Source organism: Anopheles funestus, chromosome 2RL (genome assembly GCF_943734845.2).
Source record: "Anopheles funestus chromosome 2RL, idAnoFuneDA-416_04, whole genome shotgun sequence".
NCBI lineage: Eukaryota > Metazoa > Arthropoda > Insecta > Diptera > Culicidae > Anopheles > Anopheles funestus.
This window is the reverse complement of record NC_064598.1, coordinates 26,314,723-26,332,531: the sequence shown is the minus strand read 5'-3', so window position 1 is coordinate 26,332,531 and position 17,809 is coordinate 26,314,723. Positions and strand designations below refer to the sequence as shown.

Genomic DNA, 17,809 nt, shown 5'->3' with positions numbered 1-17,809 from the left:
GTTTGGTGTCTTCAATGGAATCCAGCATGGTCTTCAGTTGTGGAATTTTATCTACAAAAAAATAACAAATTTGTATTTATCAATCAATGGTTCAGGCGTAATATTCTTCCCAATACTCACTGTTCATCACGTACTCCGGTGCAAGCTGTTGCAGTATGATTTCATGCGCCAAAGACCACTGTTTAGCCAGCAGCAGATAGTGGGCCTGCTGCTTATAATCGAACACGGCACCCGCGCGGACAGCTTTCGCCCAGAAGATCCACTTTTCCGGTACTCCCAGCTCATCGACGATAAAGTTTTCTCTTGCCAAATAATCCTGTCGCTCCGCTTCGGTGCTCTCGTCCTCGCTGACACTTTCCGGCACCAACTGAATGTAGCGGTAAAGTATCTGCTGTATCGAATGTTCTCGCCGGGCACGATCGTTGAGCTGCAGCAGCACGTACACTGCCCACTGCCACAAACCATGACTTTCGAGCTGGCTTGCGAATTCTACATGAATCTTACTGCGATAAAGCTCCGAACAGTGGTGATAGCCAAGCGTTTCCAGTACCTGCAGTAGCAACCAGCTCAGCCGATAGTCGGTCGGATCGGCCGTGTGGGAAGCCGGATTGAGCAGTGGCTCCAGCGGATGGCTACGTTTCGAGTATAGCTTCAGCAGATGGAAGCGTAGATCGTGAATTGGACCACTGTTCGGTCCCTTCTGTGCATACCGTGCTCGGTACGGTGGCAAGGGTGGATGGGTAAAGGATTCGATCGAGTTGAACGCTTCTTCGTACTTTAGCAGCGCATCCGTGATCGAAGCGGTCGGTGGACAAATGTACCATAGATGCAGCGCTAACGCACCTAACCAATCGACGTGCTCCACCATGTTAATGGAACCGTGCGACGAACTCATCATACGTATGCCCGCTATTGCCATGAACACTTCCAACCGTCGGGGATCGATAAACTTATCCGCTTCCGAGTCCTGCCAGCAGGTAAGCTGATGTTGGAGCAGCTGTCGCACCACCGGTCCACCGGATATCTGTGCCAACAGCATTGCCAGATTAATGTCATTGTTGGTGAAGGCCAGCTCACACGCTTCGAGCACCTTGTGGGTGTGGATGAGCTCAAGCAGCTGGTCCAGATAGTCGTGCTTCTCGCCCCGGTTACTGTTCTTTTGCGAGCGAATCGTTACAACGTCTTCTATCCACTCGGAGAACAAATCCCGCCGAAACATGGTGCTCAGATGGCTGGTTTCCTCCACTCCTTCCAGCTCTTCTCTTGCACCCCAAAGGGCGGCCAGTAGAGCCCACACCTGGGCACACAATTCGCTATACTCCTCGTGGGTGGTATCGATCAAGGAACGGGCCTCGAGCAGATGCTCTTCGAGTGTTTGATACTTGCCACCTGCTATCAAATGCGGGCAATCGCTCGCCATGGCATCTCTGTGACGTCGCTCACAGTTGCGCAGCTGCACACGCAGATGACCCTCGACCGAGCGGGCGAACGAATCGTCATCGATGAGCATCGGTTCGGCGGTCGATTTGACGCGCAACAGTTGCAGAGCTGCAGGCGAAAAGTCATTGTCGGTGCGTCCGTGGAAGAATGGTTTGACCGCATCTATTCCAATCAGCTTCGCTCTGGAAGCAGGTAACGTGCTGCTGATGACGGATTCAAACTGACGCACCAACTCGGCACAGTTATCACGTGTGTTCAGCTGCACCATGGCGTTACCGTACGACCAGCCAACTTTAAATTTGCGCCCATGAAAGAAGGCCAGGTTCGATTTGTTGTTCAGGAACCGTTTCAGGATGGATTTTGACAGTGGAATCACAATGTTTATCGGGTGCAGTGATTCAATTTTTGGTTTCAGCGCAAGCGGTAATGCCTGTGGACCGGTCGGGCGGGCAATCGCTGGCAACGTGGTTTGCTGCACGCCTGCAACGGTTGCTGCCGTTTGCGGAGGCTTCGATTGCCGGGATGAGGATAAGCTCAGCGTGGAACCGGCGTGAATACTTTTGACGGTGGATGTTTTCATTAAACTGCCCGGACTAAAACACACCGAAGGAGTACCGTCTGCCTTCAGCAGTGCACCGGCCGGTGCGTTTGTTTTGCGGTGAATGCCCGTGTTTGCACTGCTGCTGCTGTATAGGCTCTGGAGAAGCAATCTGCCAGCACCGGCGGCGGTGGTCGATGAGCGTGTCGCCGTACTGGGCACAATCTGATCGGGACTGTCCCGTCCTTCGCTGTGCCCGAATTCCGACGTTACGGAACGCCCATCAAATTCATCTTCCGCAAAAAAGGACGCCTTCATGAGCTGTATTTTGTGCGGATCTGTCCCCATCTCCATTGCGATAGCAGCAGTCGGGCTGGTCGGATTGTCACGCAGATATTGCGAGGAAAAGTTCATATTTTCATCCCCGTACGGTGACGCATTATAGTCATCGTCATCACCATTCTCGAACGCAACAACTTGCCGGACCGCATTGTTATTGGTCGATGTATCCGATGGAGCAGTAACTTTTCCCTGTTGGTTATCATTAGTTTCCTGCCCGGATGCAGCTGTTTCACCATCTTTATCCTGCTGCTTTGAGCCTGAGTGTTGTGTTTTCGTACGCAACAGCAGTTCCTTGCGCTGTTGTGCAGCTAGCATAACTTTTACCTTCTTTGGATCTGCTGGTGTTGCATCCTCATCATCACTGTCGCTTAAACCATACTTAGAGAAATGTTCTACCTTAAACACCCAGCTACCCGTATCGGGCCGATATTCGAGGAAGCGTGTATCGTGCTTATCGCACACACGCCGTAGCTTGCCTTCGTAGTCCAGGATTGCCAGCCGCTGCGGGTCTTTGATCGGTTCGTGCAACGTTTTATCATGCGGCCAGACCTGATCGAGCGTAATTTGAGCCTTCCGGTTGAGCCCACTGCCAACCGGCGGTTTGTTCTCATCATCCGGATAGATGATAACTTCCTTATGGCGAAAGTGTACGATTTCATCTATATTCAGCCCGGCAACGTCGATCGGTTCGTTGAAGTACACGTTACCGTAACCTTTGCGACCGATGGTAAAATTCGGCACAATGCAGCGACCGTCCTCATCCATCAGTTGCGCAATTTCATCAAGCGTAGGAATAGTATAGTACCTACAAGCAATGGTAACAACATTGAAGAGGAAATAAATTAAAATATTGATCTTTTCCAAAAAGCGAGCAAAGTTCGCTTCGCTTCAATTACTTACCCTACGCGGCGCAACACTATTCCCGTGGGATGTGGTTCGGCATCCTCCACTACGGCAGCGACGGACGTAGATAATTCCGTTCCAATTCCCGCACCAACGCTTGTTTCGTTCAAAAAGGAGCGATTCGAGATGAAGCTATCGTTTAACGTTTGATTGCCCAGGACAGGTGAGGTGCTGGATGCACTGTCCTTAGCGATACCCTTTCTTGCAGCTCCTCCAACATTGACGGTATCGTCAGGTTCTCCCGCTTCTGAAAACAAAAACCCCAACACAGTACAGTTTTAAACTGAAGCTCTTTTTCAACAAACAGTTACCTTAATTATAATGACAAATAATTTTACCTTCTCGATTGGTACCCGCTGAGAGCAAGCTGGCCCGTTCGGATCGCATATTTGAAGACGACACAGCAAACTCTTTGATCGTGTTGTCCAACACCGATTCCGACAAGCGCTGATTATTGCCCTGCTGTTGTTGGCGCACCTTATCCAGCACGTTCGACTGTAACCAAGACACTCGTCTGCTGCCGTCTGTCGTGCCTTGTGATTGCTGCTGTTGGTATTTCCCCGATGGTACCGTATCGGTTAGGTGCGTTGGAATCTGATTGCGGAACGATTCTCCAATCCCGGATATGCGCGTCGGTGTCGGAATATCGTCTCCCGTGTTTGAACCGCCGGACAGATTGTACTGTGGTTCACGTGTACCACCGATCGATTCCGGGATTATAATCGTAGACTTGGTCGAGCGTGGTTTAATAATCAAACGCTTCGCGTTCGGTTTTAGCGTAAAGCTATCCTCGAGCGTACTATCGTACTCTTCCAGCCCCTCGAAAATGGACTTCTTTAGCTGTGCTGCACCGAGTGGCTTAACTTTCACGCGATCGTTACTTCCAGTACGGGACGATATCTTCAGTTGATAGTTCGATCCCTCCAGGATTGCTTTCTGTGCCGATGGATTGGTCGGTTTTAGCGATTCCTCTGACGGACCAGCGAGCGGTTTAATGCCCTTAAAGATGGGATTGTCTCCGTACGGTGATGTCGCCATGGCTAGGATTTGCTGATGAATCGGCACGGTTTGCTGTCCCACTGCACTCTGACCCATAGCGCCAAGTCCACCAAGATTGGACATGCCTAGCCCACCGGCACCAGTACCTGCTCCGAACGATGTGCCCATGCCCATTGTTCCGAAGGTACCGCCGGTACCAAGGGTGGACGTATTACCGAACAGGCTTGTTCCCGTCCCCAATCCACCGGGTTTAGCAGCCGTATTGCCGAACAGGGACGACGATCCAGTCCCGAACGTGAGTCCACCGGTCGCTCCTCCTATACCGCCACCGGTTGAAGTGTTGGTCCCTAGACCGAATGTAGGCGCAGCTTGCTTGTTGAAGGTATTGCCGAAAAACGAATTACCTCCCGCGGCGTTAGTGTTCGTTCCGAGCCCAAACGTGGATGCGTTAGAAGTTGCGCCCTGCCCAAACGTTGTGCCTCCGAGTGTGCCGAACGTGTTGGCAGGCTTCGCCCCGAACAGTGTCGAACCGGCCGCACTGGTTTGTGTGTTCGTACCGAAGTTGAAGCTGGACGGCGTTGACTGAGCACCCAGCGTACCGAACGCACCGGCCCCAGGAGCTGCTGTTCCTGCGCCCGCACCTGAAAACAATCCTCCCGGTTGCGCGGCCTGGTTTTGCGTGCCAAAGCCACCAAAAGTTGTCTGTCCAAAGGTGCTCGTCGCCGGAGCAGCCGTTTGCCCGAACAATCCACCGGTCGTACCGGTTGCACCGAACGCAGGTTTGTTTGCTCCAAGACCTCCACCCAGCGTGGAGGTGGTCGATTGGGCGAAACCGAATCCCGGTGCCGATGTTGCTACCGGATTGTTTCCGAACGGCTTCCCGAACGTACTGCCAGCTGTTGTACCGAAAGCGGGAGTCGTAGTGGCACCGAACGTATTGGTCGACGTACCAAACAACCCACCGGCGGTCTGCTGGGCCTGGTTTTGACCAAACAATCCGGTCGATTGTGTCGCACCCGTACCACCGAAAAGACCCGTCGATTGTGCGCCCGCTCCAAAAAGTCCTCCGGCACCGGGTGCACCCGCTTGTGGACCTTTCCGGTTGGCGGCATAATCTTCAAATCGCAGCTCCTCAACCGATTTGTTTTCATAATCCTTCATGAAGGTGATACAGTGCTGCTTCGTATTGACGGTGGTCGTTTGGCCATTCTTAACCAGCGTATCCGTACCGTGGGTTTGCTGGTATTTGGCCACTGCTGTTCCATTGCCGCCGACAACACCCGGTACCGTTGCAGCACCGAATGCGGGTTTGGCCGCACCAAACAAACCTCCAGCAGTTTGCGTATTTTGACCGAAGAATCCCGATGTGGCCGTATTGTTCGTGGTGGACTGGCCAAAGAGGGACGTCGTTTGGGCGGCCGGCTGTCCGAAAACACCAAATCCAGCCGGTTTAGCGGCTCCAAACGAGGTGTTATTATTATTACCAAACAGCGACGTGTTAGCAGCGGTATTGTTTTGCGTACCGAATAATGACGTTGTTTGGGGTTGTGCTTGGCCGAAAACTAAAAAAAGAAGAAGCATATAACAGAAATAAGTGCTGTAGAAAAACCAAAACATTCATACATGGTCGCGTTCTGCGACGCAATAACATTCATAGCGTTACAGCATGACGTCATGCAAATGCACTTTTCCTCCTTCTGCCACTACCTACCTCCAAATCCCGGTTGCGTCGTTGCAGCACCAAAGGCGGGTGCAGTGCTGGTGCTTGCCCCGAATAGTCCTCCAGCTTGCTGCGTTTGTCCGAATAGGGAAGTCGTTGGCTGTTGACCAAAGGCTGGAGTCGCACCAAATGCACCCGTTGCCGGTTTACTGAATGCGGTAGTTTGCCCGAACGGGCTTGCCGCTGCCGTGTTGGTCCCGAATGTTCCGAATCCAGTGTTGGTGGTAGGCTGACCAAAGCCTCCGGGCTTTGCACCGAACATGGCTAACGCGTAAACAGTAACAATCGAGCGTATACCACACTGCTAAACTATACCACACCGTGGATGTGTCTTTAGGCACGCAATTCTAGCCCAATTATCAGGATTTTAGATATTTTTTAACACCTTGCATCAAATGTATATGCACAACATAACCCACCGCTCACTCAAAGGCAGCCGTCAAAAAACGCGCCAACATAACCTCACTGTCAAATCGAAATTTTCCGATGCAAGATGGGTTTAATTTCTCTACCTTCTATCACTATCGCGCCACTTCCACGAATCGCGTTTAGTTTTGAGGCTCTGTTACAAATTCACTATTTCGAACAAATATTTCCGGGCAGCTTATCGAGATTTAGCATAAATAAAGCGCCTTTGAGAGCGTAGAAGATCAGACTGGTTGAAGAACAATGGCATTTTTATGCTACCATGTTGATTTGTTTTTGACAGTTCTCTTGACGTCCATGTTGCAGGGGTGGTAAATCCATTTCATGGGGATGAATGTTGCTTTGATGTTTGCGTATTTTCAAAGTAATATCAGTTCTTCGTATTTTGTTTAAATTTTACTTGATTAATTTACTGATCGCTTCACGTGCACAGTTTAATGCCGCGTTTCCGAAATTCGGAAATGAAGCAAAACAACAGAATGACAATGCTAACCCCTCACCCAACCCTGAAAGAGGTTGCATTTTGGGAGAGTGTATTGATTTTACTACGCGAATTCTGTTCACATTTTCTGCATCAACGGAGCATTTTATAAAATGTTAAAAAATGTTTTTCAAAATATGAAAACATTAAGAACAAAATTGAGGTACGAAATCATTTAAAAAAAAGGCTTTTGACGTTTCTAGGAAACGGAAAAGATAAAAGAGGAAAACGAGAAAGAAGAACATGTCACAATACGCCAGGGCATTGAAACCCGCACCCCATGTGAAGAAATTTATTATGTTCTGAGCTGTTGGTACGATCGGTCGATAAATGGTGGTGCTCTGTTGTTTTGTGTAGTTTAAAGCTCTACATAAGTTTGTCAGTAGTTGTGAGCAGATGGTGCTAGTTAGTTCTGCAGATGAGAGTAAACTTTTCGTGTAATTGAATGTGATCCTTGTGCCTAAAATATCTTGTTTAAAACGAGTAAGTATTACAAAATTAGTATTAACAACTATCGTCGCATCTTTGTTACATGGAGTATTACCGGCGGTACCGGTGAATTGTTATTAGAAGTAAGGTAAATAAATTTAAAGATGGCGCATGAAGTTTTAAGATGAGTCATTTTTCAATACCGGTTTTTGAACAAAGAAAACATGCGCCGTATTCTTGATTTCTAGTGAAATGTGTAAAGAACTAAATAAACGAGAAGGGCTCGACGCTAAATGGGCTCGATTCCACATGATCATGCTACGTGAAGTTACGCGAAATTACACAATATTGCTGATGGTACGATTTCTCCGTGGGGTCAGGGTTATGCTTTTCTTAGAGGCGTTCACTCATACACGTATACCGGTTTTTTCATTAGATTCGTTTTATGCTTCTTTCTCTTTGCTAGCATGATACTCGTGCATATTCTTTTCAATTCTCTTTTGTTCGTTCCTTCTGACCGTTAAAAAAGGGCCTGGCTTTCTACCTGCTCCGTAGATTGATCGTGCCTCTTTCCTAAGAAAACGTCCACGATTCGGGTGTGTAGTTTTCTAAGAAAATCTTCCTTTTCTTCCCGTTAACAGGTAGTTGTTGTCAAAGCGTACTTTTGTGTGAGCATAAAAATAGCATGGATTTGTTGAATGCCGAAATGTTCGGCGACATTAACACTGGATCGTGCCAAAAGTAAGTAAACTTATCATTATTTTAATGTTTAATTAACAAGTGTTTCTAATGCTTCTCCTTTGATTATCATTGTCTCATTATAGTGTGGAAGACTGCCAGACGCTGTTCCGGATGAATGTAAGTTTATTTGAAAACGTTTTTGATTTATAAAAATGTATACGTTGCTAGAAATCTGTATTCGTCTTATGTTCAGAGAAATACGCATGAATGCGCAGCATAAATCAGTGTCTAGTTAGATGCCGGCGCATTATCTCTTTCTGATAAATGTTTTGCTTATTCACACACACGCATTACTTCGACAAGCCCCCTTAGCTTTCGATGGGGTGTGTTGGGGACGGCGAAGCAACCCCTAACGACTTGCTAACCAACACAGGCACAGTAAAGTAAAAACGGGTTAAAGCGCCAGCCATTCTCGCGAGTAGAAGAATCGCGCGAAAAGTAGAAAGAGAAGATGCAACTGAATAAAAATTACGCACACTGTTGCGTGGAGCTATGCTCCACCCAGCGTTTTTAAAAACAAGATCAAACATGAATCAACATGATCATTCATGATCCTGCTATGGTAGAAGACACCGTTTTGAGACGATTATTTTTTAAGAAATTTATAGTATTATTTGTGAAAACATGATCGATTTTATTGTTACAATGAAATAAAATTTCATGAACAATTGTTTATGAAATTTCTTTACAAGCGCTTAAGCTGGTTAAATGATTAATGTTTGGCATCATTGCAAAAGTATTATTTTTATTCCACACGTGATAATATGTGTTAGTAAGGTTCCTAACTTGCAATACTCTTTTTTCCCCTTCTATATAGACAAACGATCTGCTACCTCCACCTCAAGGTGGTAACATAGACGAAATGTTACTGAATGATTTCTTCCGGAACAATGGTATTGTTGATATGCAGTGCATCAAATTTGAAACAGAACCGAAAGCAACACTGTCGACGATTTATGGAGAAGAACCACCCAATCACTACAAGAAAACGCCAATTCTAGATGAATTTAATCATCCGTTGCAAAACTTTACCGTTTGCATAAGCGGAAAACCGTGCAGTGCCTCGTCCTGGTGCTATTCAGCGGCACTGGAAAAGCTGTTCGTCAAGAAGAAAACTCCTGTTACATTCGACGTTTCGTTCTCTCAGCCAACCGAAGGCACTTTGAAGCTACGCATCATGTTGGTGTACTCTAATTCACAGTATGCTTACAATACAATCACCAGATGCCAGGACGACATATCAAAAGATGGCGGTAAGTGTAAAGTTTGTTCATTTCAATTACTTGCAATAAGACTGTGTTTTTAACATACATTTTTTATTGTATTCCTACGTCGCAACGGCGAAAATACCATCTTGCTACGAAATACGTTATATATGTTTACTGTTTACAGCTAAAGATTATAAGTTCAAAGAGCACGTTGTGCGGTGCTTGAATCCAGAGGCTCTCTATACTGGTCGGGAGGAAGGAGTTAACTTCGAGGATCGGCTAGCCGTATTCGTCGATCTGAACAAAGGCGGATCGCAGAATCAGCAGGAGCAACAGACTGTACCAGTTTCGCTGGAATTTTTGTGCCAAAATTCTTGTCCAACAATGGAGAGGCGTGCAACGACGCTTCTTTTCACGGTGGAAAATGAACACGGCACTCTGCTGGGCAGAAAGTCGATCAGTGTCAAGATCTGCAGCTGTCCTAAGCGTGATATGGAGAAGGACGAAAAGAAAACATTGGGACGGGAAGGCAACAAAAATAAACGTAGGCATGGTGAGTTTGAACATCAGATTATTTTTGATATGATTTAGACGTCATACTTAATGAATTGACGTTAATTTTCAATCGAAAATTATGTTTCTTTTGTTTTAGCAAATGAAACGGTGGTTTCGAGCAGCGATCAACCACCACGCAAGATAAGCCGTCAATCGAGTGTAGATGTTAAACCTACTTTAAATACCACCACCATCTCAACTAATTCTCGTGCATCGTCCGCATCACTGGCGATGCCTACCTCCTCTATGATGGGGCAGGTTAAGCGGGAACCATCATTTACAACGCTGGGGCGCTCGTTGAGCACTCTTTCCAACAGTAGCACGGTCGACAATGATAGTTCGGCTGTCGTGCTAACTCTGCGGCTGCCAGATTTTGCCTGCGCGGCAGATGTAGCGATGTACGCATTCAAGCATTTGAGTTCCATCCTGGTCAGCTGCAAGGACGAGCAGGAGAAAACTCGATACGCACAATACCTCTCCCACTGTCGACGCGTAAGGAGTAAGTATTCTTCGAGCCATCACTAGATAATACTTTTGTATCATTTCATCGTTTCCCATTAAGAAATGTTGTCCTATGTGCCAATTCCTATGTTTAATTTTTATCACTGAAAACACTTATATCTGCTTCCAAGCGCTGTCGATTTTTTCACTACTGTATTAATTAAAATCCCCCCTGCCTGAGCTATGGGGATGTGTCATATGTTGTTATTTAGCCTGAAGGAGAGACACGAGTAATGTGTTGGAGGAGAGAACCATGCTCGAGACATGCCACACGAGACAAGGGTGGGGACAACTCGTTCTAGAGGGTTCGTACTATGACCGAAAGCATAGTACAAGACCGTGCAGTACAAAATGATGAAAAAATGTGTAAGATTGCTCAGAATGCAAGTTTGAAAAAAGGCAAGAGCCATGCAAAAAAAACTTACAAAAAAAAAGAAATCAAAAGAAAAACATCCTGATCAGAACGATCGAAATGCCAAAAAATATGGGCATAAGCCAAAAAATTATGGGCTTCCAAAAAAAAACCAACAAACCCAAAAAAAAATAACAAAAGATGGCAAAATATACATAGCCACAAAAAAAATAAAAAGGATGAAAAAAACGCATCTGAGCAAATCATAAAAAAATATTGAAAAAATGTGCATTCAACAAAGAAGAAAGTAGCAAGTGCACGAAGGAAATAAAGTAATGTGCCATATACGGGCAGAGAAATCAACCATAAACGAAACCGTCCGCCAAAACGGGTTATGTGTTCAATCACTTCAAACTCAAACTCTCAAGGAGACCGATAAATATACAACTTCGCCGTTGGAAGCTTGTCAAAAGCCCAATAGCATCCAGAGCTGAAGCAGTTGTACACGGAGGAGAGAGTTAGAGATGGCAGCTTTGATATGGTGGTGCACACGGTGCTGTGCACGTGCGTAAGTGAGTGGCAATCGGCAAACGAAGGAGTGAAGCCAACCGGACCCCAAACCAAAGCTTAATGAAGTGGAACTGCTGACGCTCATGGCGTAACAGCATTTACATAACCCTGTGCCCGGCGTCTCGTTGACGTTTCGAACCCTTGGCCGCTGGCAAATCGAATTACTGTATGCCTTTCCGTCGCGACGGAGAAAGGTAGCAGGAACCAAACGATTGGCAATCTGGCTAAGGGCACCGAACGTTAAAGGCATATGCAATATGGTAACACGAATGCTCATCAACGACCATGAACGAAAGGCACAGGCTAACAATTCCGCTTCTGAATATGTACAGAGTTCGCTTATGTCAATGGAAACCTGTTCCCTCTACCAATCAATTCTTATGAAACCTTCGTTTTTGAACCTAATCCTTTCCAATTTTACATTTTATCCCGGAACGGGGTCCCAAACTATGTTGGTTAATAATCTACAGCAATATTTTCTAAAGCTAAATTTAATTTTATTCTACATAGATACCGTACAAGCATTGACAATTTGGGTGTATTATTTTTTCTGATTCTACATCTTAAGATAGCTTTCAACCCAGCCGCAGAACTCTCACTCTCTCTCTCCTCTACGTTTTGTAGATAACTTCTAATTCAACGACTCTAGTTTTATGAAAGAAATGTTTTAAATTGATCGTCCAAAACGTACGATCGGTTCTAATGCCACGAACCTTTTTTTTAACCGCACGTACAACCGTGCAAGCTCTTACATCCGATTTTGAGGTCTCACAATAGTTACTGAATGTTCTTGAGTACGCACATTGAAGCAAACAAAGATAGTATAGTTCTGGACAAACTTTGTTGAAATCATAATGCTCCACTTGTGTGTGTTCATAGTACGAATAGTTACTATTGTTACCGTTATTGTCAGGGTAAGTGGTTAGGGAAGGCTTTTTTTCGCTTTATTAAATTTTTTGGTTTGCAACTTGCAAGTGCACTTGCATTCACTTGTAGTTTGATCAACTACACTTGCACCCTGCGCAGTAGTTCGGTATAGATGGGTTCTTTCTATATTCACATACTTTTCAATTTGTTGTTACTGTTCCACAGAACAATTCTAGAAAACAATATTTCTCACGGTGACTGATTAAGATTTTTTTTGTATAACTCACTATCATTCGTGTTAAAGTATTTGAATAGTTTTGCCATGTAATGCAGAGCGATATTTTTGTTGTTCTCAACGAAATCATGTTCTATATCCACCTCTTTGCGATAGTACATAGCACGTTGTAAAATGTATAAGTTAAAATGCACTTAGAGTTACTCTATAAAATGTTGATTCACATTATAATTCTAAACATTATTAATTATAATTCTAAACATTAAATTCGATTAGAAGAATAAGTGTAATCAAGCTTTATAATCCTTTTTGTATTGATTGATAGATGTTCAATTTCTGTAAATTGAATTGAATTTGTTGTAAATCGCCGGGAAAGTTTCTTCTAAATTGAGTTGTAATATTACGTCGGTATAAGTCTAACTAATGTTTGAAAAATTATTACAAATATCGAATAGTTTTATGGCCGAAATAACTGGTAATAATTCATGCTCTAGAATTGAAGCTTTTAAAGCCATAATGATTGAAAAAAGTTTTTGTCCACATGATCTTCGATTTCAATTAAATAAGCAATATGTTTTGGTTTTCAATTTCTTGCCACTTTACCATCAAAATAATGCGATAGGAGACTTGGACGTTATTGGTGCAAAAGTGAAGTAATCGATTTTCACACTCTTCCCTAGATGTCAATTCCATATCATTAAATTACATTAGAAGTTTTGTAATACGAAATAATATTGGAAACTCATTTGGTGTGAAGAAGTTTTTTTTCTGAGTGACGAGGCGTCGTCTTGATGGCACACAACACTTAGTGTTGTCCTAATTCTGGTCGGTTTTGATAGCTAGATAGAATTCCACGTTTAATCATACGGAAGCAACTTATAATGAATCATTCTGTTTCAGTTCCATCAAATACGCAGTACATACTTCAGGGTCGTTTGTGGCTTGGCCGCCGTTTAAAATATCTTTACTATGAACGTTTTATCCAAATAATGTCGTGGCCCATTCTTATCCACAGTCACCTTCCTCTTGATAGATTTGATAGATCACAGAAATTGATAGATTCCATTCCGTTAAGCTAAAGCTTGGCAGATAGAGAGTCTATCCATAATGTTTTTTTATGTTATGTTATGTTTATGTAATGTTAGTTGGTGTGGCGCACAAACATTGAACATCTTACGGTCGATCTTTAGCTTCAGGGAGATGCTACGAATACTAACATACATTTTCCGTAAAAAAAATGTGTTCAAGGTTTTTTTCTCCTTATCTAACAGTATCTAAAACAATGAAACAGTGTGTTTGATCAATCTTAATTCATGTAATGGGAAATCAATTATTCTCTCTTTTCTTATTTAACTTCACAACCTTTGTCGAACTGGATCTACCGCCTATTTACAAATTATCCTCAACAAAATGATCAATGTTGCATATGAGCACCGCAAAAGGTCTTATATATGTAATTTCTTGCTTTCTTTGCCTTTATTTTGCTCGGCTAGATGATACCCTGAAGGGATGTGGATGGCAAGCCATTTTTAAAAAACCGTAGCATTATCGATTTGAGTGAGATGAAGCTTTACGAGAGTTGTGTGTCAGCCATTGTCAGTGCTTATCAATATTTTAAAGAAGCCAAAAGCTATAAAGGCAAATAAGAAGACGAAGATTCATGTTGCAAATATGCAACAATGTTCGATGCAGCGGAATCATCGATGATGGAAATGTAGCGCTCTCTGTTGGACGTTAGCGTAACTACTTTTTCATGCTGTTGTGTGTTTTTTTATGTGCATATACATTAGCGTTCGAAAGGGCTAAAACCTTATGTAATCGCATATGAGTCATTATTTTTAATACGAATCATACAATGAAAGTTGGAGAAATACAAATAGAGAGAGATAGGGAGAGAGAGATATTTAAATTTAAATGAAAAGCAATCTAATAGTACAAAAGTTTAAAGTTCCATTTGTCTTCGCTGCTTTGGTATCAGAATATTCTCCGGGGAATGGCTACACGGTACGCTTCTTCATTACGTCCACTTTCGTTTTCCATTGTCGCTCAGCCACAATCAATGTACAAGGTTTGACCATTTACGACCGTTACACTTAATCATTGCAGAAAATTTCGAGCGATCCGCGGAAAAGCAAAATCAACCTAATCTGGATTATGATTCTTCTTAAGCAACCTGCTGGATTCATCGCGCCATGCAAAGCCAGGCAGTGCAATGCAAGATTGTAGTTAGGTTAGAACGTAGGGTTTCTATGTGTTATAAAAAAGTTCTAATATTTTAGGATAGTTTGTGTAAAAGTGCAACTTTTTTTCTGTTTAACGATTTACAATATGCATCAGCAGTGTGTATCATCGTACTTATGTTGAGTATCGCTAAGCATCAGATGCAGTTCATGTTAGTATATGAGTGTCTTTTTGTTAAACCAGCGATGAAACATGCACCTGTAACAGTACATTCATGTAATGACGTAAAATTATGGATTACCATTCGGTAAATCTATGTTCATTTTTATTGTTTCCCATTTCTTAAGTTTACCTAAGAAAAAAGAAAGAGATTCGTCATATAATCATTGTTGACAATGCAAAAAATGTCGTGGAGATAACGATCAAACAATTAATGCATTTGTTTTAATACAAAGGGCATGATTCAATATACATTTAATTTTATATAATTACCGATAATGTAATCAAGTTATAAGAATTAGGTTTTAAACGTAGTTAATACTTACTTATCCATAATACGGCGTGGCCGTTCTTTACAACAATACTTTATACTTACATTAGGTTAATGATTTATGTTTAATTATAAGGTTGTGTATTATTACAATACAGTCTGTAGTAGTTTTATGCCCGAGAAGCATACTGTAAAGCCTGTTACGGCTGAACAAAAATGATCATAAAAAAGTAATACAAAGACAGCAAAAAACATGCAATGAAAACGATCGTTTTTTTAATGCAACCCATTTTTTTCTGAAGCTCTATTTTAAGTCCCTTCGATAATGACACCACCCCTGAAGGTATGCAATTTTGTACAGCCGATTCGGGCAGTGTGAGAGGTTTCGCGGGCGGGTTCGTGTCTTGTCGAATGTCGAAGTCATCGTAGCCTGAAAGGTATGCAATTTAGGCTTGAAACGACCTTTCCGTTTGTTAAAGACTGTGCATTCTTATCGACTGCAGGTTTAACCTGTGGAGAGAGGTACTTGAAGATATTTATAGGCTCACGGAAATCTCCTAACTCTTTGCATTCTTGCGCTCCCTGAGGTAAGTGAAGTGTTTCGTATGATAATCTGTAAGTTAGATAATCTACACATTTCCCTTCATGTCTTAACATTAGCTCGGGTTGTATCACAAACTGGCCTAAAAAACCGATTGCAAGTACTACCACGCGATGCACTTTGCACACTATCACCACACCACCGGTCCACTTATCAATGGTCCATTCCGTTCACAGTGTAATGTGCAGTGGAAAAGATCCTTGAATGACGTGAAGAAAGTCGATTGCATCAAATCTAGTCAAGTGTTGGGAACAATATGTTATGAAGAAGAGTGTGATTGTACTTTTCTGGTATTAGCTTCAGCTTATTAATCTGCCCGTGCGGAACACTCGATACTAAGTTCGCGACAAGCCTTTGGGCAAGCGTTTTTAAGTCGCGCGTAACCGGTTGAAATCGTGTAGTATCTTCTGAGCAGACGATCAAGTAAGGTCAGCGGGATGAAGCAAAACGTTTCAAACGGACGCAACTATCTGTCGTCGGTGTGGTTCATGCTGGTTTTGCTAGCAGCGGGCACGCACGGTACAGCCTTTGCACGTTCGGATAAGCCTGGATTTCAAGTGGATAGTGAAGATGGACGTTTAGCTGTACCGGAGTTAGTGTCAAAGTACGGGTACGACGTAGAGGAACATTCACTTAACACGGAGGATGGCTATCGGTTAACGCTGCATCGCGTACAAAGTCCTGGCCGTAAGAATGGAACTGTTGTGCTGTTGATGCACGGTCTACTATGCAGTTCGGCCGACTGGTTAATGATCGGGCCTGGTAATGCACTTGCCTACCTGCTGGCAGACCAAGGATACGATGTCTGGCTGGGAAATGCACGAGGAAACCGTTACTCGCGCAACCACGACACGATCAACCCGGACGAAAATTCATTTTGGAAATTTTCCTGGCACGAAATTGGACGGTACGATATCCCGGCTACGATCGACTACATACTTGACAATACCGGACATCGGCGTTTGCAGTACATAGGTCACTCCCAGGGCACAACAGGATTCTTCGTGATGGCTAGCACCCGGCCCGAATACAACGATAAAATCATCCAGATGAATGCGCTCGCACCGGTCGCTTTCATGGGTCATATGAAAAGTCCACTGTTGCGGTTTATGACTAAGTTCCTGAAAACACTCGACATTTTGCTGGCAATTTTCGGTGTCGGCGAGTTTATGCCCAACCAACCGATTTTGCACGAGATCGCAAAGCACATCTGTCCGCCCGATTCCACGGTAAACAACGTATGTGCCCATCTACTCTTCCTGTTGTCAGGATACAATCCCTCCCAGCTGGATCCATCGATTCTGCCCATTCTGTTCGGCCATACTCCGGCCGGATCGGCCACGAAGCAATTGGTACACTACGCACAGGAGGTGCTGTCGAATCGGTTCGAAATGTACGACTATGGCACATTGAAAAATGTGCTCATCTACGGATCGACGACACCGCCCGAGTATGATCTTTCCTTGGTAACGGCTCCGGTGATAATGTACTACGGATTAAACGATTTTCTCGCTACTCCGGAAGATGTGAACAGGCTTGCCGAGAAGCTTCCCAATCTGAAGAAAAGTGTACTGGTTAAAGATGATCTGTTCAACCATCTGGACTTTCTAATAGCGAATGATGTACGCCATTTGCTGTATGAACCGGTGATTGAAGGAATGGCATCCGCAGAAGTGTAGGATTATTGAATGGTTCAAGCGGAAGATTGAAGTGCAGTGAACATAACTGAACTTCACATATGCGTTCAAGTATGTGATAATAGATTTTATTATAATTGTTGCTGATAGTCAAGAAACAAAGCCCAACGCAAAACATTGCAATAAACCTAAAGCCACGAACGTGTGCCATTGTGATGGATTACGGGGAGAAACATGACTGATAGATAAGGATAATCATCTAATAAAAGTATCAATGAACATGCTAATCTTTGGCTTTCTCTTCAACAAGGAATTAGCTTAATATGGAGCTTTGGAATTTAAAACTTGAAACACTTACATAAAAAAACCAACTTTTGTTTTACAGTTGTAGTATTTATTTGTGCTTTTTTTACTGTTGTATCACATATCTTAAAATATAGACTTTTAACTATAATTGTTTAACTTCCGTTAATAATTTTAATTTAGAAAGATTTAACTTGCTGTAATATACTGTAGTGTCAGGTCCGCAACCGGTATCATTGTGAAGAGCTTTCGAAATGTCAGAGTGAATTATGACCCTTGGACATGACAGT

General features: G+C 43.6%; 3 protein-coding genes across 3 annotated transcripts in view; 2 read left to right on the top strand and 1 right to left on the bottom strand.

The window, feature by feature from the left end:
* LOC125765285 (nuclear pore complex protein Nup98-Nup96) overlaps nt 1-6,640 on the bottom strand; it is an 8,331-nt gene extending 1,691 nt beyond the window's left edge. Inside the window, exons 1-5 of the mRNA XM_049430237.1 lie at nt 5,934-6,640; nt 3,562-5,784; nt 3,221-3,470; nt 121-3,125; nt 1-51 (exon numbers count right to left, since the gene is read on the bottom strand). The exon at nt 1-51 is cut by the window's left edge and continues 62 nt beyond it. Coding sequence (XP_049286194.1) covers nt 1-51; nt 121-3,125; nt 3,221-3,470; nt 3,562-5,784; nt 5,934-6,204 — 5,800 coding nt within the window. The 5' untranslated portion in view covers nt 6,205-6,640. The remainder of the gene's footprint in view (nt 52-120; nt 3,126-3,220; nt 3,471-3,561; nt 5,785-5,933) is intronic.
* A 484-nt stretch (nt 6,641-7,124) lies between these two features.
* Nucleotides 7,125-14,980, top strand: LOC125765318 (cellular tumor antigen p53-like). The gene is made up of 7 exons (XM_049430331.1): nt 7,125-7,332; nt 7,920-8,019; nt 8,103-8,136; nt 8,837-9,272; nt 9,412-9,780; nt 9,880-10,281; nt 14,414-14,980. Exons 2-7 carry the CDS (start codon nt 7,964-7,966, stop codon nt 14,473-14,475), a joined length of 1,359 nt encoding a protein of 452 aa, XP_049286288.1. The 5' UTR covers nt 7,125-7,332; nt 7,920-7,963; the 3' UTR covers nt 14,476-14,980.
* A 944-nt stretch (nt 14,981-15,924) lies between these two features.
* Nucleotides 15,925-17,503, top strand: LOC125765325 (lipase 3-like). The gene has a single exon (XM_049430337.1). The coding sequence runs from the start codon at nt 16,017-16,019 to the stop codon at nt 17,256-17,258; it is 1,242 nt and encodes a 413-aa protein (XP_049286294.1). The 5' UTR covers nt 15,925-16,016; the 3' UTR covers nt 17,259-17,503.
* The last annotated feature ends 306 nt before the right edge of the window (nt 17,504-17,809 follow it).

Bases quoted from the DNA above. Each gene is read 5' to 3' on its own strand.
- LOC125765325 (XM_049430337.1), top strand. From the start codon at position 16,017: ATGAAGCAAAACGTTTCAAACGGACGCAACTATCTGTCGTCGGTGTGG.
- LOC125765318 (XM_049430331.1), top strand. From the start codon at position 7,964: ATGGATTTGTTGAATGCCGAAATGTTCGGCGACATTAACACTGGATCG. The intron at 8,020-8,102 runs GTAAGTAAACTT...GTCTCATTATAG, and splicing joins AACACTGGATCGTGCCAAAA to TGTGGAAGACTGCCAGACGC. The intron at 9,781-9,879 runs GTGAGTTTGAAC...CTTTTGTTTTAG, and splicing joins CAAAAATAAACGTAGGCATG to CAAATGAAACGGTGGTTTCG.